This window comes from Pantherophis guttatus, chromosome 2 (genome assembly GCF_059756535.1).
Source record: "Pantherophis guttatus breed Tessera chromosome 2, ASM5975653v1, whole genome shotgun sequence".
Taxonomy (NCBI): Eukaryota; Metazoa; Chordata; class Lepidosauria; order Squamata; family Colubridae; genus Pantherophis; species Pantherophis guttatus.
This window is the reverse complement of record NC_142064.1, coordinates 182,211,734-182,236,503: the sequence shown is the minus strand read 5'-3', so window position 1 is coordinate 182,236,503 and position 24,770 is coordinate 182,211,734. Positions and strand designations below refer to the sequence as shown.

Here is a 24,770-nt window from a genome sequence, read left to right as displayed (position 1 = left end):
AATATGATACACAAGCACATAAAGTAAGCATATTCTTCTCATTTATCTAGCTATTTTCTTTGAATATTGATTTAATATTCAAAGATTAAGATTAAGATTCAAAGAATATTAAAATTCAAAGATTGAATTTAATATTCAAATATTAATTAATTAATATTAAGATAACACCTTTATTAATTCAGCAAATACTTCTTTCTATTGACCCACTGATAGTAAAATACAGTATGTATATAATTACATTTCAGTACATAAAACATAGGAAGGATTCTTTGCATATTAAACACCATTTGTCTATGTGGAATAACTGCCTCACGAGAACCAGGGCTAGAGTCATTACTTCATTAAGCTATGTGATTAACTTATTAATGACTTGCCTCCTAAATTAGACAGAGCTTCATTTCATCAATGCTGGCCATCTGGGTTCTCATGCATCTATTGACCGGAACTGACCTGCTGGGTTGTTTTTTTTTTTAACAGGCAGAACCTTTTGTTCTCAGCCAGTGGAAGAAACCTAATGGCTGATTTTAGGCTTCCTGCAATCTATTTTATAGGAAAGTAAATGAAGGAAAGATGTAATGGGTCAACATTTCTGCACCCAGCCTTTTCTTGCCCATGTGGATTGATGCTAATAAGATTTACTGGCCATGGATGCCCCAAACCTTTCAATATATTAAACTGAGAATATGTAACATAATGACATTTTTAACCAAGTTGTCTATTGTTTATGCTTTTATTGCTGATACGTTGTTTTATTTATATTTTCTGGCATAAACTACCTTGGGAAAACTGTTTGAAGGGCAACATACACCTTTTAATAATAAATATGATATTAGGAGTGTCAGTTTTCCTCTATATCCATCACATGCTGATAGAAATATTTTATAGGACAGCTCTGTAGGAAAAAAGAACTAATGCAAATGTGGCCCAGTTCTTTCACTTGCAAATTTACTTGGCAGGAACTACATCAGTTTGCATTTTTGCTCAGTCAAAACTCAGTCCTGAAACCCTGTATGAAGTCCACAAAAAAAAAAAAAAAAAAGGACAAGCAATAAATGATGAGAGGACAGACTTTTTCTGCCTAGAGGAGTCTGATTCATGGAAGCATCTAAGGCACAATTCACCACTGGCAACACTCTAGATCTCAGAAAATATTCTGGAGAAGAACAGGATATAAATGGATGTCAGATGGACTTTCCTAGGAGTTGCTTATCAGAAGGCCTGCTGCTCTTTGCCTGTATCCCCTAACAAGTGTTTGCTTATTTTATTTTCTTATTTGTCTATTCTGTTTTTGGAACACCTGTCATACTTTCATGAAAATCCCATTGTTTAATGTGAAATGTAGCCTTGCTTAGTTTCATCAGCACCTTGATTAGTAAAGAGTAAGTGAAAGAGGTTCTTTTGAGATAATAGAGTCTGGGAGATGTTTGTGAATAGTGCTAGAGCTGAATTCTCAGACTAAGAATTTGGGGACATCTCTAAACAGATTTTTCCCCAGCTATTTTCCTTCCACAATCTGGGATAACTCTTTGTAAAATATAAATGCCTTTTTTGCTTTCCTTACACCCCATCTTGCTTGTTCCTTTAATCCCTGTTAATGTCTACAATACATCTAGCAATTTGGAAAGGCAAGGGAGATAATGACTAGGCTCAGAAACAATTAGTCATGTTTGAAAAGGATTGTCATTAGCTTAAGAATGTAAAGCCATTCTTTAGCACAGTCCTGGAAAATTCAAACAGAAGAATTGTGTATTATTCCATGAAAGAACATTAATAGTTTCAACCTTTTGTATTAAAAGATCAGTTTAAGATTTAATTGACATCTAGTATCTAGAAAATAAAATATTAAGAAAAATAGGCCTTTCTTCTGATCCACGTAGAGATACTCTTATATGTGTGTGGCTGATTTTTTATGATTGCAAAGTTCAACAGCCTTTTGCAAAGACATACATTGTTCCCCTCCGCTAATAAATCTCTTTGAATATATAGAAATCCAAAACAAACATTGTATCGGTAGACATAAAGCTACACAATATTGAAATATATTTCTTCCACATCTATTTCGCCTTGAAATTTATGATTAAATATGTACAGTATATGAGTAGTCCCTGTTTATCCCTCTAGCACCTCTGTGATCCATCTGTGATTAAGGTCTGAGATCTTCAAATACCTGTTTAGATCCTTCCCAAAGGTGTTACTTGTCATTGGCCATGGAGTTCTGCTAAGCCACTTGCAAGACTTTGATGTTGGAGATGCTATGCCATGATAGTCTATCTGAATGCACAAGTCCAACTGATAGTTATGGGGAGGGGAACATTCAAGTTTATGGATATTCCATTGTGTATCCCATAAAGTAAATTCTCAGTCTCAGTAAAGACTGAGATTCTTCTTAAAATCAAGTAGTTTTTGTAAATATCTTTACATAATCTCTAATATAGATTCCATTCTAGATGAGCCTGCTGAATTTTTGTACAGATGAAAACAAACCAAGAGCTGGAATTGAGTAGCTGGAATTAAAATAGGTAAAAGTAATTAATTCCTAGTCCCAGCTATAAATGAACTACATTCCTCTTCCTAAGGTATTTTAGTTGTTCAGCTGTAATGAAGGAGAGTTACTGCAAAAAAGGAAATGAAAGGAACAGGACTGATGCTGAAGGGTACAAATGAATCCTTGTAATTGGGACAGGAAATCACTTATGGAACATTTTTGTTCTACTCGGTTCAACAGTGTTTTACTAATCTGTTTTTAAATATATGAGAACAGTAATTAATTCTATTGTCACTGAAAGCCTCCCCAAATACTTTAGTGGAACCCTCTTGCAAAACATGTATGTATGTTAGTAAATAGATTTTCTTAGCTCAAACTTACTAATATGACAGAAATAGGGTCATGATTTAGACACATTGTGCAATATATGATGTGCAAGGTTACAATTATTGATTTTTGCTCCTTCCTTAAAGCATGTATTTTGTCTCTTTAAGCCCTAAATAAATAGATCCAACCAAGCAAGACATTAGTAACTGAGTTTGCCACTCTGGGAGTAATTTCTTCAATGCCCAAGAAACACATCTAAATAATACAATTTGGGATAAGCAAAGCCCTCATAATTAAATAGATTTTGGTAATAAAATATTGCTTTGAATAAGATGAGTTTAATTGCAGCTGTGAAGTAAAATATTCTTTTGAATAGGCCAAGCCCCTTATTATTATCTTTATTATTTATTTAAATTAGAACTGCACACTCCCATAGACTCATTTGAGCTCTTAATCAATTTCTGAAGAAAATAAGTTGTTTGAATAAGGAAAGAGCTTGCCTGAAATACTTAGCCAGTTTTTAAAAATAAAATGAAAGAGTTGATAATGAAATCTTTTACTCATTTCAGTGACAGGGTCAGACCCTCAGAAAGTTTTATCTGCAACCATCAAAATCATGCTGCATCTTTAAGTGTCTTGACACTGCTTATGTACATATCTAGATTCTCTTTCATTCAATGTACTTTATATGTGAGCACTACTAAAAACCACATTCTTACATGTATGGAATAGAGAAGAACTTTATATACACTGTGCCAAATCCAACAATAAGCATAGTACTGAATCTGGTACAAAATGGGAGAAGTGCAGGGGTGGGTTCTACTTATCTTTATTACCGGTTCGCAACGGGATGTGTAGATCGCCGATTACAACATCCAGGGCGGTGGGTGGGGCCTCCCGCTGGTTTTACTACCAGTTCTTGCAAATCGGTCCGAACCAGGGGCAACCCACCACTGGAGAAGTGGATCAAGTTTTACCATTTTTATGCCATGTACATATAACCACATGCTCCAGACAATCACAGAAAACACCAATGTGAATTCTTTGAAACCCTTAAGTTTTGCTACAGTACAGGGGTGTCAAACTCACATCATTATGATGGCATCATGTGATGTATCACAACTTTTTCCCCTTTCACTAAACCAGGCATGGGCATAGCCAGCGCATGACGCATCCAGCCCAAGGGCCACGAGTTTGACAGCCCTGTTACAGTAGGAGAGTAGCCCTGAGAGTCATCACGGAAACATCTGGGTTTTCTCACATTCATTTCTCACATTCATTCAATCCATCCTTAAACTCTCCCATCTCTAAATTCGAAGCTGGGTAACATAACTTTTGGTAAAAGTCTATGGAGATTCTCACTCATCCAGATCATGATTGTCCCAAAGGTGCTTTTTCAGGAGGCAACTGAACTTTCTTGTTTTTTGTTTTTTTTTGAAGACATTTTGCTTCTCATCCAAGAAGCTTCTTCAGCTCTGACTAGATGGTGGGGAATGGAAGGATTTATATTCCTTGCGACAGCTGGTCATTTGCATTCTTTTAGGGAGTTGTTGAAGCCCTTGGAAGTTTATCTGTGACTTCAGGGTCCCCTGAGTAGTGCAAATGGTTCCTGTAGTCTGCAGTTTTTTCTGGAAACTGCCACACCATTCATGGGTGCTCATCCCAAAGTGCATAGCTAAAAGTTTCAGTCATCCAGGTCACGTCTGTCCCAAAGTTGTTTTTTTTTTCAGGAGGCAACTAGACTTCCTTGTTTTTTCTTTGAAGATGTTTTGCTTCTCATCCAAGTAACCCTTGGTAGATAGGCTATGTGTGGCATCAGCTGGCAGGCATGGTGTGTGTACTTCTTATTCCATTTGACTGGTTTTCCCCTTGTAGAAGAACCACTCCTACATTACTATTTCATTTAGCTAACCAGCTACACCTAATATATTACCTCCCAGCTCCTTCCAGAGATCTGAAACCAGCTGCTCTACATTATACACAAAATTTGCAATATGTGCCTAGCCTGTTGGAGAATGATTTCGATCTTGGCCTACTGTACATCTTCTCTTTGCTAAAAACATGCCTCCTGAGAGGGCTTTTCAGGGGAAATAATGCTTTTCTCAACTATGACCATGCCAGCTATTCTAGGACACTTGGGAGTGGTGCTAGCTTGGTTTAGATTCTGCTTTGCCAAGAGTGTTATTATGCATTATGTTGTCAAATTCTGTTTCCTAATCAGTTATCAGCAGCTCAAATGACATCTATTTATATGTCAAGCTAGAAATGTTTTTCGAGTGAGTTCCTGTTTTTAACCATGCTGCACATTTTATTATATTTATCCATTTTAGAGAGCTTCACAAATTTGTTTTGCTTTGTATGTCTCTGATGGCATCAGCAAACTTGGCCAGTTTACTTCTCGTTCCTCAGTTCTTAATTAAATTTGTGGAAATTATTACCACAATATTTAGGACTGAGATATTTTGGATATGGCAGGCTAGAAATTACTATTCTAAAATGCACATATGTTCTTCAGTCTGGTTTATTTCAATCTTATCTATCAGAAACCAGTTTTAACATTCTTCCACCAAAGTATAATTCTCAGGATCCAACCCACCTCAGTTCTCAGCGTTTGCCTTTGACTTCCACAACCCAAACGTATATGGAGTGCAATCTTTTATAGTCTTGTAGCTTCCCAATTCGTTTGGTTAAATGAACTGCTGTTAATAATCTATAATGGTCAATGGTTTTCAAAGAAATTCCTGATATCTGACTTGGAGATGCTTTCGCCTTCCATAGATAAATGATAAGCATAATGCTTATTGCAGATGCTTATGTGTGCAAGCTAATCCAAGTCTATGCATTTTTAGCTGTATAATCTTTATCATCAAAGGTTTGTTAGAGAGGATTGCTGCCTAGGAAGAGTGTATATATCCAACATATTCTGAAGTTCAACAAGATCATTAAAATTTCAGTGGAATTCTTCTTCGGAGGAAATCTAAACATGGGAATGTTTTTTCTTAGAATTTTACTTTTTTTTTTTTTAGAAGTGGGACACATGAACAGAACAGATATTAAGATAACAGATATTTAGTATTTGTAAACAGATAAACAGAAAGACCACAAATTGGCAAGGATGCAGTGGGAGTGGGAGCAACTTCTGACTTCCTGCTAGTTTCCCCATTGATTTTGCTTGTGGGAAGCTGGCTGGAAGCATTGATCATACAATCATGATCCCACGATTATAAGGGCATTGCAATTGCCACATCTTTGTGAATAAACATGATCTAAACATCATGGAAATTTCAATTCCAGAGGAATAAATGATGAGTCCTGGATTTTTTAAATGTTCTTTAAACTAGCAGATTTTAGGTATCTTGATTTTAAAATTGTTGGGATGTAGCTGTTTGGGCTAACTTGCAGGTACAAACAGATAAACACAGTAAGTGTTTTAATAGTATACAGATAGATAAATCTGAAGACCCAATGCAGTTTATAGGGGCAATAGAATTCTCCCGCCCCCCATGAATTGTACACCTTAAAGCCATGTCACAAATTGCTTTTAAAACTTTGGAATTTCAGTTACAAGTTAATTGCAGAAAAATAACAAGGTATAATTTAGTGGTGGCATTAAAATAATTCCTGTTAGTAAGCTCTGTGTTTCCTACATTCTTATTGTGATGATAAAAAATGTATGTGGTCTGAATAAAATTGTACTACAATTGTACTCAATATATTACTAGAATTTTATTGTTATTAGTTAACTAAACATGTAGAGGATATCTTGAGCATGTATTTATGACTATAAGTGTGCAAATTTATGGAGAAATATGCCTATTAACATGGAAACCCCAACAAATATGAAATTCCAAGATGACACTTTTATAGCCTTTGCTTTTATTAGTTAACATAACCTTACATGAGCCTGTCAGCTGCAGATGACCAAAAATTCATAAATCTATGAAGCAGAACAATCTGACTGAATTGTCTTCTCATTGTGGTTAAACTAGCAACATTTCCCAATGGTTTCCATATCATTTTACTACTTTAGTTTCAGTGAATTCAGAGCCAGGGGATTTCCTGCTCATTTTCTGTCTTGCCAAAAAAAGAAAAGTAATCCACAGACTTGTAAATATTCAATGCAAAATTGTTTCAAAGCCATTATCAGGTGCTATCCTGTAGAGGACTCTTTAAATGTGAAAGAATTAATGATTTGACATCCTCACAGGAGCAGTCCTTAAAGCAGGTGTGTCAAACTGAAGGCCCAGGGCCTGGATCCTGCCCATGGGGTACTTAGATCTGGCCCACAGGGCCGCCCTGGAAACAGTGAAGGACCACCCCATGGTGCTTCTGCCAGGAAAAACGTGCTACTAAGCTCCATTTTCAGCTGCCAAGGCCTCCTGCAACCCTCTGCCAGTGAAAATGGAGCTTGGGAGGGCTGCATCCGGCTCTCCCAAGTTCCATTTTCACTGGCAGAAGGTTGCAGGAGGCTGTGGCAGCCAAAAAGGAAGCTCAGGAGCCTGTTTTCACTGGCAGAGCACTCGGGCCACCACAAGCGCCCCCTACAGGAATGATGTCAAGCTGGCCACACCCATCCCGGCGCCCTGAGGTCAAACACAACCCTGATGCAGCCCTCAATGAAATCGAGTTTGACACCCCTGCCTTAAAGGGTGTATCTTCACCACTCCATTCCCCTGAGCAGCAAACCACACAATTGAAGAAGCCTACAGGATTGTGGCCCAACAAGCCATGAAATTGTAAATAACAAAAATGTAAGATTTCTTTTTAGATGAAGGCTTGTCATTGTCAGATTAAGTGGCATACTTGCCCAACCTGTCTCTCTTGAAGTGTCTTAGTGTGTTATAACTTGATTAATGTGACACTTGAAGTGAGGGAGTTCTTTTTGACTGAATGCTGTGATTTCTATACTTTTCCTGTCCTCTCAAAGAGTCTAGTTTAGTATGCTCCTAAGAACTGCAACTAAATATGCTCCTATGGTATCAGACACAAACCTTTAGATTTTAAATACTCTGAGAGAGTGAAAGTGTTTGTGTGTGCAGAGACATCTGTGTGTGTTATCTATTGTTTCAGTTTGTATGGGTACATCATCTACTAATGGCAGATGCGGTCATAATAGGCAGATACAGTAGTAGGAGATAGAAGGAAAATCCACTTACCACTTACCTATCTTGTTGGAAAAAAAATTACTGTGAATTGCATATTCAGAATGGCTTTTGGAACTATCTTCAGAATCTTTACAACTTCTGTTCCTGAAGTGATACCATAATCTCTCCATATATTAGTACATTTTTATAATTTATCTCCTCCATTCTTTCATTAATAATGTGGAGACATTGCTAATGGGCTTCAGGTTACCACTTTTGATTTTTGTACATCAAACACACATTCTTGCATAAAGATAGAAAAATTCTAATAAAAATTACTGGAAATCTCAAAAAGAAAAGGAGTATTTCTAATCTCCTCCCACTCATCTCATTTAAGATGTTCTTTTATTTACTGTAAGTGGGGAAAATTCACACTTAATGGGAGAAGCACCTAGGATATGACATGCAGCCTTCTTTTGGAAATGGCAAGAAGTCTTACCTTAGATGAGTGTACTATGAGTATGTCCAAATGCTTGTGTTCTTTTTCAAAAGATTTATTGACAATCCTGAATAATTTCTATGTACCTTTCCAGTTACTTTAAACAGTAATACTCTTAGGAAAAAATGGTCTTCACACCATATATAATTGGCTAAAAAGGTTTACTTCCTTTCTTGGTTTAACATTTTTATTGAGTTATAAGATAAAATAAGATACAAAATACAAAAGTAAATAGGAGAACTGGGGGCGGGGAAGAGAAGTGAGGAAGGATAAGAAAAAAAGAAAAAGAAACATTGACTTCTGACTCTTTCTGTTGCAGTAAAATAAGGCATTAATATCAAATCACAACTTTTGTTTTTCATAATAATATAAACAAGCCATTTCTATAAAGAACTATCAATCTAACTGGTAAAACCCAAAATCAAAGTTTCATTCTTTCATTCACTTCAAGCACAAAGTTCAGAAGTGGTCTCCATGTGGAAACAAAAGTACTTATATTCTTTTCTTTAAACAAAATAGTCAATTTTGCCATTTCAGTCAACTCCATCAACTTCTGCAACCATTTGTCCATGGTAGGAGTCAAAGTGTCCTTTCATTTTTGTGCTTACAATAGTCTTACTGTTGTTAACATATATAGTAACAAAATTCCAAATTTTTTCTCCAGGTCTTTTTCCATTAAGCCCCAAAAAAGGTCACTTCCTTTCTAACTGGGGTGTATCCCATTATAAAATATCATTTTGCCAGAATGCAACCCGCTACACCTCTGTTCACCTTTTTTGGAGAACAAACTTTCATTCCTTGCTTACTTTTGTAAGAAGGGACCTTACTTCCAAAGTAAGTATTTTTATTTTATTTTATTTTCCAAGAAAGCTGACAGAAACAGCATTTGCCAGCTTTTGCTGTTTTAATCAGGATGCCCCAGTGTCACAACACAAACTCCTTTAGAATTATGGGCAACACTGCAACTCAGGTAGTGTAGGGTAGACCTTGTGGTGCAATGCCACAACATGCTATAATTTCATGCACACACCCCATTTCCTGGGAAAGCTGCTAGTTGATGAAGTCCATTTGGAAACCATTGGTTGAAATGATGCTGGAAGCTCATGTGTTGCTTTGTAGCATGTGATTTTCTCTCTGGGTTGCCCCCTCCCTCTCCCCTCCCTCCTTCCCTCCCTCGCCCCCTCTCTCTCTAACACATGAAAGGTCAAGTAGGCGAAAGCCCTGGGGGCCTCAAGGAACTGCCAGCAGGCATTTCCAGGCTTCATGTTGGAGACTTAACCCCTGTGTAAATAAATTAACACACTTTTTGGTATTTTAATGATCTCATCATACCTTCTAATGATATGCAGAGACTGCTTTTAAACATTCATCTCCAGTAAGGACTTTACCTTTGAGTAGGCTCCCCGTGTGGAAAACAACTTTTTTCTGTCTTTCTCTTTGCTCTAGCAATAAGTTAAGTGCTAAGTTATCCTTAATGTTGACAATAGTGCAATGCTTTTCATTCTTGCCAGTATATGACCACCTGTGCAGACCTTTCGGCTCATTTAGCATAAACATCAGCAGGAGGGGAAAACTCTTTCCGAGACAAGAATCATTAGGATGTTCCTCAATAATGCTTTCCTGTGGTTCAAATAATGACAGTTGCCTCCCTATTCACCAAATATTTACATTTTTAATGCTACCACAGAGTGTCTCCCACACTCTGGAGGTGAGTTAGATGCTGCTTCAGATTTCTTGCATATCTCAAGGTTGTTTGCATGATGAACATAAGAAGAGGTGGAGCTCACAGAATTGATAGAGAAAAAAATCCATAGAATAGAAATGGTTAAAATTCATTTCTATTCTATGAATTTTTCTCTCTTTCCTCAAATTTGGTCTTCTTGAGACTTCTAGGGGCACTGAGCCTCGGTGGCGCAGCGGACTAAAGTGCTGTTAAGTGCTAGCACTTAGCTGCCAGCTGCCTGCAATTAATGCAAGGTCAAATCTCTCAAGGTTGACTCAGCCTTCCATCCTTTCGAGGTAGGTAAATTGAAGATCTGGATTGTGGGGGCAATAAGCCAACTTTGTATAGAACAACACCACTTGGGGGGGGGGGGGCAAAAGCCCTAATAAGCAGGTATATACAAAAAAGTATGCAGGCTATTGCTATAATGCATTGTAAGCCGCCCTGAGTCTACGGAGAAGGGCGGTATATAAGTTGGACTAATAAATAATAAATAAATAATAAATTTAGTCCTCTAACCTTTCAGACTGGGTTAGATCAAAAGCAGAGTGGGGAGACCAGGTTGAACAAGAAAAAAAAAGAATGAATGAATGAATGAATGAATGAATGAATGAATGAATGAATGAATGAATGAAAGAAAGGGAGGGAGGGAGGGGGGAGGGAGGGAGGGAGAGAGGGAGGAAGGAAGGAAGGAAGGAAGGAAGGAAGGAAGGAAGGAAGGAAGGAAGGAAGGAAGGAAGGTTCCATTAAGCTCCATTAAGTTTTGCTTGTATAGTACAGGGTATTTTAGATATCTTACTGTTAGCTAAATGATAAACCAACGAACAAAGAAAGTGTGGATAACACATGTGTGGATAACAGTCCACAAAAACGAGAAAGGAAAACTCTTAAGGGCTATAAAAATGAGCTTAGATAAATAGAAGACAGACACAGATTGCCATATCTCTGTCAATCTCTTTATTTTGATCCTGTTGCGTTTTACTTCAGGGCAGAAAGATTCTTTCAAGGCTGCTTGCGCATGTTGGCTTGTATGAATCAATAGAGCAGAGTAAAGCCACATCAGTTCAGAGCAGCATTCCACAGGGAAAAAAATAAGAATATGAAACCATCAGTAGCAGTTTAAAAAGCCAGATACTGTTAATTAAACATTGTAAGAAAACAGAAGAACGGTTTCTAATGCTCTTTAGCTGGAGGGAGAGCCAAATGTTCATTCTTTGGGTAGGAGTTTTACAAAGAGGACAACACTCTTGTTACTAATCTTGCAAAGCCCCAGCCTGCAGCCTTAAACATAAACAACCTTTCATAGTTTGTTTCATATTCTCACTGAAAGCATCCAAACTAAAATGAATGTACTTCTTTGAAAGAGCAATAAGAAACCAATTTGAGTTTGGAGATTTTGAGAAGAATGAAAAGGTTCATGAAGATTTTGTTCTGAATAGAAACAGTAACTTTCATCCACTTCCAAACTTTTTTCCCTGTCAAGGAAATTCAGAAATGCATAAAGATGACGTTTATTTCCTTATTGTTGGAAAAATCACTGGGACCATATCGAAGAGCAAAAATAAAAGCTACGCTGTACATGAAAGGAAAGAGCGAGAGAAAGGGAAATCACGTTTGATTCAGACATGTGGCAAATTTTCTCATTTGTAAATTTTGTGTGCTTTAAATTTAAGACTATTAGACCTTTCATGTCCTCGGATAAAATAGGACAACATTCTAAAGCAGGGCTGTCAAACTCCCGGCCCACGGGCCAGATGTGTCATGCACTGGCCACGCCCACCCCCGTTTTAGCAAAGGAGAAAAAAGTCCCGATACCTCACATGATGACAACGTGACAACATGAGTTTGACACTCCTGTTCTAAAGGAAGTGGGATATGAATTTGAGCAATGTCTGTGGAGATTCTCAGTCGTCCAGGTGATGGTTGTCCCAAAGGTGCTTTTTCAAAAAGGTGACTGGACTTTGCTTTTCCTTCAAGACATTTCGCTTCTCATCCAAGAAGCTTCTTTAGCCAGAACTGAAGAAGCTTCTTGGATGAGAAGCGAAATGTCTTCAAGGAAAAACAAAGTTTGAAAAAGTACCTTTGAGAGTGTAAGCCATATTGATCTTGCCTTTGCTCTTTATTTATGCTAGCTTTCTCTTCTTGCCTTTCCAGGTACTATGCCATCTGCTGCCAGCCATTGGTTTACAGGAATAAGATGACTCCTCTACGCATTGCTCTATTGCTGAGTGGCTGCTGGGTAATCCCAATGTTTATTTCTTTTCTTCCTATAATGCAAGGCTGGAATAGCATTGGCATCATGGACTTGGTGAGTAGATCTCAGTTGCCTGATATGAAACCTATTCCAGGTCAAAATCCGAATGCTTTTATTTTGCCTACAGCCCTGCATAGCCTTGAATGATTCTATACCATTGTTATTGATTTACGAATAAAGGCAAATATACATGTCCCAGGATAATGTTGCAGGATCCAATCTGAGTTAGTCACCAGGACCAGAGGTTTAGTCTTCCAAGCTCTTGGACTCATGCTGGAGTCTATCCTCAGGAAAACTCTCTAATAGTGTGTGTGCTTTGGGCTGTTCTATGTGTGGTATTTATATGGTGCCTGTTGTGTGTGGCTTTTTATTGATTTAAATATAAATTACATAAATTATAAATGTAACATACATTTTGGAGGTAAAAAATGCTGCTCTAGGTTCTCAATACTATCTACAGTGGCCCGGTGGTTAGAATGCAGTATTGCAGGCTAACTCTGCTCACATTGCCAGAAGTTTGTTTCCCTCAATCCTGACTGGCTCAAGGTTAATTCCCTTTGAACCCACACAACTCTCTCTGCCACAGTGTAAAGCAGCAGGCCGGCAGCTGAGTCATGGTGTGTAAAAATTCCCATCACTGTGTACACTAGACTTGTGCAGTAAGCAAATGTTATTTTTCTTTGATGTTTTCTCATAGTGACTTCTTGTGTAATTCTTGGATTCCACAAAATATCACTTATGAAAAACTGTTCTAGGTTCTCAATATTATCTACAGTTTAAAATTCTATAATAATAATTGAAGAAGAAAATTGCAAAAAAGAACAATAAAAAGTGTTTTTTTTATTGCAAAAGTTTTACAATTACATTTTCACCCCACTTTCCCCCCCCAACCCATCCCTCACTCCCCACTCTAACCCCCCCGAACCGCCCCTAACCCTCCCCCTCTGACTTCCACAGAATATAATCCCATCAAGATCCCCTTTTTTATAAAAACTTGAACCCCTCAAGCCCCCTTATAATTTTTTCTCTCTTCACAATTCATACATTTCTATTTTATATAACTTTCAGTAAAAAGCAATTTGATACTTCCTAACTTGGTATTTTTTCTGCACATAATCTATCCATTTTTTCCATTCCCATTCATAAGTCTCTTGTGAGCGATCTTTTAAATATGCTGAAATCTTCGCCATCTCCGCAAAACTGGCCATCTTGAAAGTCCATTCTTCAATGGTGGGTAAGGCTTCATTTTTCCAATATTTACCTATCAATAATCTCGCTGCTGTTATCATGTACAATATCAACTTAGTTTCATCCAATGTAAAACCCTTTACTATACCCAATAAAAACAATTGTGGAGAAAATTGAATTTTTTTCTTCAAAACATTCTGCATAACCCACCATATTTTTATCCAAAAAGCCTTAACTTTCTTGCAATTCCACCAAACATGATAATATGTAGCATCTAAACTATCACATCTCCAACATTTTGGCTGAACATTAGGATACATACAGGATAAATCTTGGGATCTAAATGCCATCTGTAAAACATTTTATAGAAATTTTCCCTCAAGTTCTGCGATTGTGTAAATTTAACGTTCTGAACCCATATTTTCTCCCATGTTTCCAACATTACTGGTTCTGCAAAATTCTGTGCCCATTTAATCATACAATCTTTAACCAATTCAGTTTCTGAATCCCTTTCTAACAAAACATTGTAAAGCCTTTTAATATGCATTGGACCTTTCTCTTTTATATGTCTAACCAATTCTTCCTCATGCAACATAATACCAGTTTTTTGGTCCTCTTTCCATCTCAGTTGAAGTTGATTATACTGTAACCAAGTTAAGTTAATCCCTTCGTCCAACAGTGTCTCTAATGTCTTTAGTTGCCATCTGCCCGCATCTGTAAAAAGAACTTCTTTATATAAAAACCCCCCGAGTGACATTATATTTGTATTCCACATAATATGACCAAGATCCAACCATAGTGGTATTTTGTAATCCCATTTGAATCGGTGCTTCTTCCAAACTCTCATCAATGAGTCTCTAAGTATATGGCTTTTAAATACTTTATCCACTTTGTTTTCATAAATAAGTAAGCGTGCCAACCAAGATCAAGGTCAAAGCTTTCTATATTCAATATTCCAGTCTTATTCCTTCCAAACCAATCGCTTGCTTGAGTCAAAGCTGCTGCTTCATAATATAACTGTAGGTTTGGAAGTTTAAGACCTCCCCTTTCTGGAGCATATTGCATAATTTTTAGTTTCACTCTCGGTTTTTTGTCATTCCAAACGAACTTATTCACTCCACTTTGCCATTCTTTCAGTTGTTTATCACTTTTAAGCACCGGAATCATTTGAAACAAAAAAAGAAATCTTGGCAAAATGTTCATCTTAACTGCTGCTATTCTTCCAAGCAACGAGAGCTGCAGCTTTTTCCAAGTCTCCATATCTTTTCGTACGTCTCGCCATAACACCTCATAATTGTTTTGAAATAGTTTCATATTTGATTCTGCAACCTGAACTCCTAGATATTTAACCTTTGGTACAATCTCAAAGCCTGCCATCCTTTCAAATTCATATTTTCGATCTTGTGTCATATTTTTAACTATCATCTTAGTTTTTTTCTGGTTCAATCTAAATCCTGATACTGTACCATAATCTTTTATAATGTCTTTCATCTGGATTATTGATTCCATCGGCTATGAAAGGGTAACAACCAGGTCATCTGCAAATGCCCTTATTCTGTAATCCTCTTGCCTTATCACTATACCTTTCAAGCTGTTCGAATCCCGTATTGTATTCAACAAGACTTCTAGTGTTAAAATAAATAACAAAGGGGATAACGGACAACCTTGTCTTGCTCCTTTTTCAATATTAAAATCTGTTGTTAAATTTCCATTAATAATAATCTGTGCCTTTTGCTCTTGGTAAATTGCTGAAACCGCTTGTATAAATTGATCCCCAAAGTCCATCTTTTTTAAAGTCTTTAATAGAAAATTCCAATCCACTCTGTCAAAGGCTTTCTCCACATCCAAAAAAACCAGCACTGCAGGGATCTGTTTATTCTTCTCAAGATATTCCAATATATCTATAACTTGCCTTACATTGTCCTTCATATATCTACCCTCTATAAATCCCGCTTGATCATCATGAATCACCTCTTGAATTACTGGCATCAACCTGTTGGCTAGTACTTTTGCATAAATTTTATAGTCATTATTCAGAAGAGATATTGGTCTATAGTTCTCCGGTTTTTTAGGACCTGCTTGCTCTTTTGGTATCAAAGAAATATAAGCTGTTTTCCATGATGGGGGTATTTTGCCCCCTTGTTGTATGTTACAAAATAAGTCTCTAAGTTGTTCCACCATTTCTGCTTGCAAAGTTTTATAATACACTGCAGTCAAGCCATCTGTTCCCGGAGCTTTGGCAGTTTTCAGTTGTTTAATTGCTGCAATTATTTCCTCCACTGTTATAGGGTGATTCATTCTTTCCTTTTGTTGATTAGTAACTTTTGTAACTCTTTTATTTTCTAAATATTTTTCTATAAGTCCATTCTGTATATCATCTTTAGCATATAGTTTAGTATAATAATCTACAAAAGCTTCTTTAATTAATTTTTGTTGAAAAATTTTTTTCCCTCCAATATCAATACAGTCGATAGTCCGCATACTCTGTTTCTTCCTTAATGTGTAAGCCAGCCATCTGCCCGGTTTATTGGCATTACAGAATGTATTATGCTTTGCATATTGTAAATTTGTTGCAACTTGATCCGCCATAAGCATTTGGAATTGATCTTTCAAAAGTTTTATAGCAATAAAAAGTGTTGCAATAAAAAGTGTTTTTAAAACAAGAAAAATAATGTTAACGCTGAGCTTTAACTCTATAGATGATTTTAGTTTAGTTAAAGTATATCCCACTAAGATTTGAGCTAAACTAACCTCTGAGCTAAACTAATCTCTGGGGGAAGGGAGAGCTTCAAATTTTTTAAGGATAACTCCATTTAATCCTTGTTTTGTAGCTGTTTAAATTAAAACTACCACAGGCTTTTGGGTAGAACAGGTGATGAATCTCATGTGATATTTTGACTTTTCTGAATAATTGTTGGTTCTTTTTGAACTTTTGATTATTCTAGTGTTTTTTTATGTTTTTACTGTGTAAACTATCCAGAGTGATAACAGATTAGGACAGCCTATACATTTCATAAATAATATAAAAATAATTAATGGTACTGTGCTCATCCAGTCCAAATATTTCAAAATGTTTCCAGATAATTTACACCATTATCGCGAAGTTTTTCTCCATATCATAGAGCTGAGTAAATGTACCCTCCAAAATGTATGTTACTTGCATTTTTTAAATAGCTTTAAGCAATAGGCACATTTTTCAATTTGCTGTTTTCTGTTATTTGTGGCTTACTGTAATTTGGATGATTACTATAAACTTGATTCCTTAGTTATTAAATGATTTAAATGACAATGGAAAGTTTGCTCCCTGAATCCAAGAAATGAAAATGTCTGTAAAGTGAAAGTACATTTAGTTCATACCAGTACTCTGTGTTCATTCATTTTGAAATGTTTGATTAACAGTAAAAAAAAGTTAAAACAAGTCTGGAACATTCAGAGACAGTTTACTACCTTTAAATCTGTTGTTATAAGCCCTGGTATTCTTTCTGGTCACAAAAGTTATAGAGTCGTATCCTATAATTCTGAGGTCAAAAGCACCCTAAAATAATAGTTAAACTGTAAAATAATTTCTTTCTCAAGCATCCCTCCAAGACTTAGGTGGAACAATAGGAAAGTCTGGACTTCTCTAAATGAATATGTTCATGTTGTATTCATTTTGTACTTAATTCTAATGGGGGAGATCTTGGTTATATAAGATAGGTAGATGTCTATTCTATTTCAGGGGTAGATCTGAGTATGTTTTCTGCAAGAGGGTTTTCTTAAACAGGGGTGACAAACTTTCATTGAAGGCCACATCAGGGCTGCGTTTGACCTCGGAGGGCCGAGGTAGGCGTGGCCATGGTGGGCCTGGCCAGATCAACGTCACTCATGTTGGGGGCCACCTGAGTGCTCTGCCATAAAAAATGGGCTTCTGAGCTGCGTTTTTGGCTGCGATGGCCTCCTGCAATCCTCTGCCAGCAAAAACTGAGCTCTGGAAGACCATGCACAGCCCTCCCGAGGTCTGTTTTTGGCTGCGACAGCCTCCTGCAACCATCTGCCAGCAAAAACAATGCTCTGGAGGGCCGTGTGCAGCCCTCCCAAGCTCCGTTTTTGCTGGCAGACACATCATGGGCCTTTGTTGTTTCCAAGGCAGCCCCACTAGCCAGATCTAAGCACCCCATGGGACAGATCCAACCTGCGGGCTTTGAGTTTGACACCCCTGTCCTTAAAGAACAGTCCTTTCAGTTTAAGGATAGGCAACTTGTCCACCTTATCTATCTTTCTGTATTGATAGTATACCCTTTGGGGGAAAAAAGATCCTGGATCTTTGTTTTTGTACATGATAACTGCAGTAACATTGTTGTATACATAAAGATGGAAAGATTTGGCACTACCTACTATGGAGGAATGGTTAATGAAGATGATGGAACTTTCTGAGATGGCTAAATTGACTTCTTTGATAAAAGAAAATACAATATTTATGTTTATTGCTCCCATATGGACCTTTTGCATAAAACAGAAAATTGATAATTAGAGAGTACAGATTATAGAAAGAAGAAAGTTAGGTTTGAATGATAAAATAAGAGGTACATTTATAATTATACTTTTAACTGCTGTAAAAAAAGATCAGAAGCTATTTCTTTGTATACTTTTTCTTCCTTTGCTATTTTTTCTATTACTTTCTTGTACTTTTAGCTTTTTCTTCAATTTCTTTCTTACTTCATATTAGCTGCATTAGTACTTTTTCCTTTTAAAAATATTTAATAAACTATTTTATATTTCATAATACATTTTTAATGTAGCAATGAACAGGACAAAAGTAAAACCTAATGGTCTGATACGAGGCTTTCCATGCAGCCAAAATCTTTAGATAGTGTCTGCCAGTCTGCTCAGATCATTAGAGCTACTAACCACATGGAAGTACATGGAGGAAGGATTTGTAGTTCTACTTATCCTTTTTGTCATGTAGCCTAGACAAGTTTTTTTTTTTTTTTTTTTTGAGAGGGAGGAATCACCAAAAACCATAAAATTTTGGACAGTTCTCTTTCAGCTGTGTGTTCTGTTTCTTTAGTTCTATAACTACACAGATCCAAGAGCCTCTAAAAACTGAGTCTTTGGCAATTTTTGCACTGGAAAGCCTCTCTGAGCTGTGATGAATTTCAAGGATTTGGGGGGGAAATGAATATGGGGTTTTGAATGGTACCAGAACTCGCTATAAAACCTATAATTTTTAAAAGTTAAAAGAAAAATATAAGATTATTAAGCAGAGCTGTAAGAGCAAGCCTTTTTTCAGGAACTCAAAAAGATGGAACATATTTTATTCTGCAGGGTTTTTTTTAAAAAAATTCTCTGTCATCATTTATGGAAATAATATTGTTAATCTACTTCCTAAAATGGTTATTTTAACAAAATTTTCAAAAAGAGGCTTGCATAGCAGTGTAACTATTCATGATTATAGACAGCTACAGATAAATATAACTAAGAAGACAAATATAACTAACTATCAACAATGAGATCCAAAGGTAGATATTTGAGGCAGTTATTAAGTCTACCTCTCTCCATAATATTGATGGAATCGTCATTCTGGAATCTTCCATATCTGAGATTTCTGGTTTGACAGCCCCGTAATCCTAGAAGATTATGATAGGAAAACAAAATTGCTCTTAGTAATTTTTTTTCTCAATTTGTCTCAGAAATATTATAGCAGGATGAGGGACAACCATTTTTACTATTAGACTTAAAAGAAAACAACAGTTAAGTGAACAGTGCTTTGAATGCCGAGTCACACAGCATACATTGTATGGCAGAAACATTAATTCTTACATATATTCTGGATATCCCTTCTCCTCTGTTAGGCATACAGGATGGCTGACTACACGTACAGCATTAGACTGCTTCCCAGAACACTTCAGTAGATCCGTTGTTCAAATAAACATTTGCTTCATTAATCCACTTCCCATTTTCCATTGACTTCCTTTCTGAAAGTTTGTTTTTCTGTAGTTATTGCCTGACATTGACAGTATTCCAACTCTCATGATTATTATTCTCTAGATGAAGGATTCTAATCCATGACAAAATCTGCTGTCAATAACACGAGAGGCAATATTAACTCTTTTAATGAATTATGGGTCTGATACAATTTTTGTTTAATTCATAGATTTTATAGTAACCATGCAAATTCTATAGCTTTTGAGTTTTTTTTTTTTAAATCACCCTACCTGTCTCAGGAAACCATGAGCAGATGGAGAAAAGTTCGGAACCGGTTTCCCCACTCAGCCTCTCCAAATGTATTGAAATCACAACTCCTAATATTCCCTTCCAGCATACAGTAACTGCATGAAATAATACTGATATTTGATATCAATTCTATTGTAATGGTTTATCACTTGTGCAATGTGTAGAATAGTTTTTTCCAGCATGCTACCCTAGGTATTTTGAAACCATAGTTTCCAGATCTGGATATTACATTATCGATCAGTGGCATTCATTGCAATAAAATACAATGTTTTCCTTAAAAGCTTAGTAATGTTCATTTTTTTTCCTCTTCCCATCCCTTCCTCTCATCAAAACTGATATATGCTGGACAATAGAACAGATTTTTACAAACCCAAAAAATAATCACCCAGAGTTGCTCAAAATCTGGCACCATAAAATTTTAATAAATTATTATTATTAATTGCACTTCATTTGTTCCCCATTTTGATATTTCAGTACTATATTTTCTTTCTGAAGAAGTTCAAAAGTTGTTGAAAATAGAAAAAACATTCAAGAGAGTTAACAACAGTGGAAAAATAGGAAAAATATGAATAGGACAAAACATAATTATGAAAGAAAAAATGGACTAATTGTGAGATAAAAATTGTATTAGAGGTTGGTGAAGAAAGATCTGTGATGCTAATGTCATTTGTACGCAATGGATAAATGAAGCTAAGAAAGAAGATTTTATTTTCAGGGATATTTCAGTAAGCCTCTAATATTTCTGTGCTTTTTTTTATTTGTTTGTTTACCTCCTCAGGTAGAGAAAAGGCAGTTCAACAATGCATCCAACTCAACTTACTGCATATTCATGGTGAACAAGCCGTATGCCATCACCTGCTCAGTCGTAGCCTTCTACATTCCATTTCTGCTAATGGTTCTAGCTTACTACCGAATATACATTACAGCAAGAGAGCATGCTCACCAGATACGAATCTTACAGCGTGCAGGAGCACCAACTGATGGACGACCCCAACACCCGGATCAGCATAGCACACACCGTATGAAGACTGAGACTAAAGCTGCAAAGACCCTCTGTATCATCATGGGGTGTTTCTGCTTGTGCTGGGCACCTTTCTTTATCACAAACATAATAGACCCTTTCATACATTATGCAGTTCCTGATCAGATATGGACTGCTTTCTTGTGGCTGGGATACATCAATTCAGGACTGAATCCCTTCCTTTATGCATTCTTGAACAAGTCTTTCAGACGTGCCTTCCTCATCATCTTGTGTTGTGGTGATGAACGATATCGAAGACCTTCCATCTTGGAACAAACGGTACCTTGTTCTACCACTACTATCAATGGATCAACTCATGTACTGAGGTGAGTTCAAGACTATCTACTTTGATGGAAGTTTAAAGAATAACGTACATGTTTGAGAAAATAACTATGTTTTTAATAGTTAAAAAAATAACTATGTCTAACTATGTTTTAGCTGTCCATCTATGAATTCATAAAGGAAAGCTAAGATTTTTACTTTTCAGAGAAATAATGGTATATGTAATTTGTAATTTTGTAAATGATTGTATATACATTTTCAGGTGGAGGGAGAGAAGTTTTGTGAAACATTTACAGGAGGGTAAAATTTTGTGTCCTTTACAAAAAAAACCCTATGATATCCTAAAATTTAAATTTTCAGAGAGATGATTAAGGATGCAATATTTCATTTTTGTATGTGACAGGTTAAGGTAAAAGTACAGAGGTGGTGTGCTTGGGTGAACAAAATTATATTGTGTTAAATAAGAACATGGTTCAGTGAAGAGCATAGATCAAAAGATATATCTTAAATAGGTGCTGAAAGTTTAAAAGGTTCGGCATCATCCATAACGAAACAAGAAATGAATGCCAATGGGCTACTTATATACAGGTACAAAACACACATTCCTGGGTCTTTGCATAGCAAATATCTGGCAGTTGCAGTACCTTCAAGATATCTCCTTCAGTTCTCAGCTAGGAGGCAGATAAAACATTTCCTAAATTCCAATAAGCTTCTCATCTCTGCATTATCTAATCTCTGTGTAATGGAATGCTTTCTGAAAAACAGATGGATATTTGGTCATAATGACAATTATTTTGAAGAGTTTCCAAAGGCAGCATCAGGTTAATTAATTTTTCTTGCTGATAGTGCTGTAGGATGGACAGTTTTGCTATTAAAAGAAAAAAATATTAATAGGTAAATAATGGACACTTTCTTGCTGCTGCTTTCATTCCTTAGTCTTTGAGGAATTGTTCCTTTTTAAAAAAATCTGATAATTCAAGTACCTTAAGAGATGAAAATCAAATCACAAATCTCATCTGCTGAAAATAAAGATTCTGCAATAACAAAAATTCTTTTAATATTATTCTATTAAAAAATAGTGATAGGAAAAAGATAGGAAAAAAACACAAGCAGCCTGTTCTTTTACATTGCCCCTTCCCTAAGAGAAGGGAAAAACTGACAGCATCTTAAAATTTTCACCTTTGCTGCTTTGCCTGTTACATGAAGTGGGATTTGCAAAACTGTCAAAGGAGCCTTTCCTTTAGAGGAACTGGTGGGCAGTGATGTTCAGGAAGGCTGATGTAAAACTTCTTCCTTCTCCCAGTTTGCAGGCAGGCATCCTGTAGAGTGCTGTCTGAAAACTGTACAAAATTTTGCATGATATGTCTAGGAAATATGAAAAATTGTAGGTCATACTAGTAGTTTCAATTACATAAGGAACATGTGTTGAATAATCCTGAACTTTATTTGTTTATTTGAATTATTTACATCCGACATTTCACCATCTGATAAAGTTGCTTTCAAACATCAAAATCCAGTTGCTCTTAAAAAGGGATATATGGTTTTAAAGGAAGCCATATTTTTTAAAAAAACACAGCAAAATATTATTATCTCTGAAAAGTTTGAAAAAAATACTCTTGATTGAAAGCTAAAAGAAGGAAAAAGTCAATATTACATTAAAATCTTTAAGTAAGTAAAATAAATTTGTATTTTAGGGCAAATCTCTCAGTTTTGTTTCTGCACAGTATTTTTTTATTTTCCTGACTATAATGATATTTTGTTTCCACATTGATTAACAAATTCAGCAAACACTACCTTGTGTATGCTTCTTCTAAAACTGATTTTTACATAGAGTTTTCTGTCCTGTACCCTTGCAAAAACATTTCTATTATGTAATGTATTATTTGTGCTGAACTTTTAACCACTGCTACATTTCATGAGTAGTTTTGGAATTGAAAACCACATCATCAAATTTCCAAAAATGTCAATTTCTGTGCACATGGAAAGATGTAGGAAATTGATTTACAAATCAGATGGCACTGATTTCTTGTCCTGCGTGATGCATGGAAGCACCTGTAAAGCAGTGTCTCAGAAAAACTCAATCGATGGATAGATTCAAATGGCAGCAGATTGTTGGTGGGGCCTTTAGTCCCCAAATCTTTTTCTCTATATATGAAGATATTTACCAGTAATACTTCCCAGGATCATATATACAATCAAGCAATTAATATGGGTCATGGTAGAGAGGCCTTTTTCTTACTTGCAGACAGGATTTATTGCTTACTTCTCCTACTTATGATTGGAAGTTGTCTCATCTTTAGAAAATTAACTTCAGGAGTGTCATGCTTTAAGGTAGAAGCAGGGCCTTCTTAAAAATGTGGAAGTATGTGATATGTTGTGATATGTGTTACCTACTCCAGGGATTGGCGGCTGTTTGGTATCTTGGTAATATTTTTGCAGCTTGCATGGATGAAAAATATGAAGAAAGACAAATAATGTCTATCGTATTCAAATGAGAGGGGTATGTTCTGTACTTTCTATTACCTTTTGTTTTTTGTCCTGTGGACAGTATTTTTTATTTATTTTTATCCCACCTTTATTATTTATACAAATTACTGAAAGTGGCAGACCTATCTAACACTCCTTCATCTTCCTATTTTCCTCACAAAATTCTGTGAGGTGGATTGGGCAGAGAGAGAGAGAGAGAGTGACTGGAGCAAAGTCACCAAACTTTTATAGCTGAAGTAGGACTGGAACTCATGGTTTCTGTCGCTTTTTAGCCTGGAGCTTTAAGCACTAGACCAAACTGTGTCTTTTTGTGTGTGTGGGGTGGGGTATTTTTTTAATTATTGTCCCGAGACATTTTGAAAAGGCAGCTATATAAATAATCTAAATAATAATCGTAATATTATTTTTAATAGGTTTTTTTCTTTTTAAATATTATAAATATATTTTAGAGCTTTTTTTTCTTGCCTCAGAATAAGGGTAAATTGTTATGCACATAGGGAAAATTGCTCACCCATAAAAAAAAAGCTTTTTTCATTCTGAGTCACATAATTCTTATTTAATTTATGGAACCATATTGATATATCCTAGTCATTTGTCTGAGATTGCTGTTGTTTTTTGTAAAGATCATATGGACTTATGACCTTTAATTTTTACTTAGTTGCTATGATGGATAACACATAAATGTTTGAAGGGACCAGGTAGTTTATTTTTCTTTTGCTGGGTCATGTTAAATAAATGTTAATGCCTCGATGTTTTCCAGACTCTATTTAACCATGAAAATTTGCTCCATCATCATGCCAACTCACTTCTATCCATCCTCTCTCAGCTGGAGACCCTTAATGATCGATCGAATATGACTGCACAGAAATACGTGCTGTGGACTCACTTCATCAAGCTGCAATTAGGTTTTGTTTCCTCACCTTCCTAAACTGATGAAGAAGCTATTTTGTTAGCTTCCCGTGTGACTAAAACTTTACCTGTGAATTAAGGATGGAGACTCATCCTGATTTTGATTGGCGGTCCATTGCACTCTCTTTAGAGGTGGGTTTACATTATGTGAGCTGCTTTTTTTAAAAAAGGAAAAAAGATGTCATTGAACTCACCTAACTGATAGTATTAGAAGGTGCACCAGAGAGCCTTCATCCTCAAACCCAAGAGGCTTACTTTATACCTCTATCTATGTTCCTGGGTTTGAATGGTGGAGTCT

At 36.1% G+C, this 24,770-nt stretch overlaps 1 protein-coding gene across 7 annotated transcripts in view; it reads left to right on the top strand.

Annotated features, from left to right (window-relative positions):
* Window positions 1-24,770, top strand: part of HTR4 (5-hydroxytryptamine receptor 4) — a 266,632-nt gene that overhangs the window by 111,857 nt on the left and 130,005 nt on the right. For all 7 annotated transcript variants that reach the window (XM_034405873.3, XM_087887389.1, XM_034405880.3 and 4 more), the window contains 2 exons: window positions 12,273-12,426; window positions 20,552-21,120. In XM_034405873.3, coding sequence (XP_034261764.1) covers window positions 12,273-12,426; window positions 20,552-21,120 — 723 coding nt within the window. The remainder of the gene's footprint in view (window positions 1-12,272; window positions 12,427-20,551; window positions 21,121-24,770) is intronic.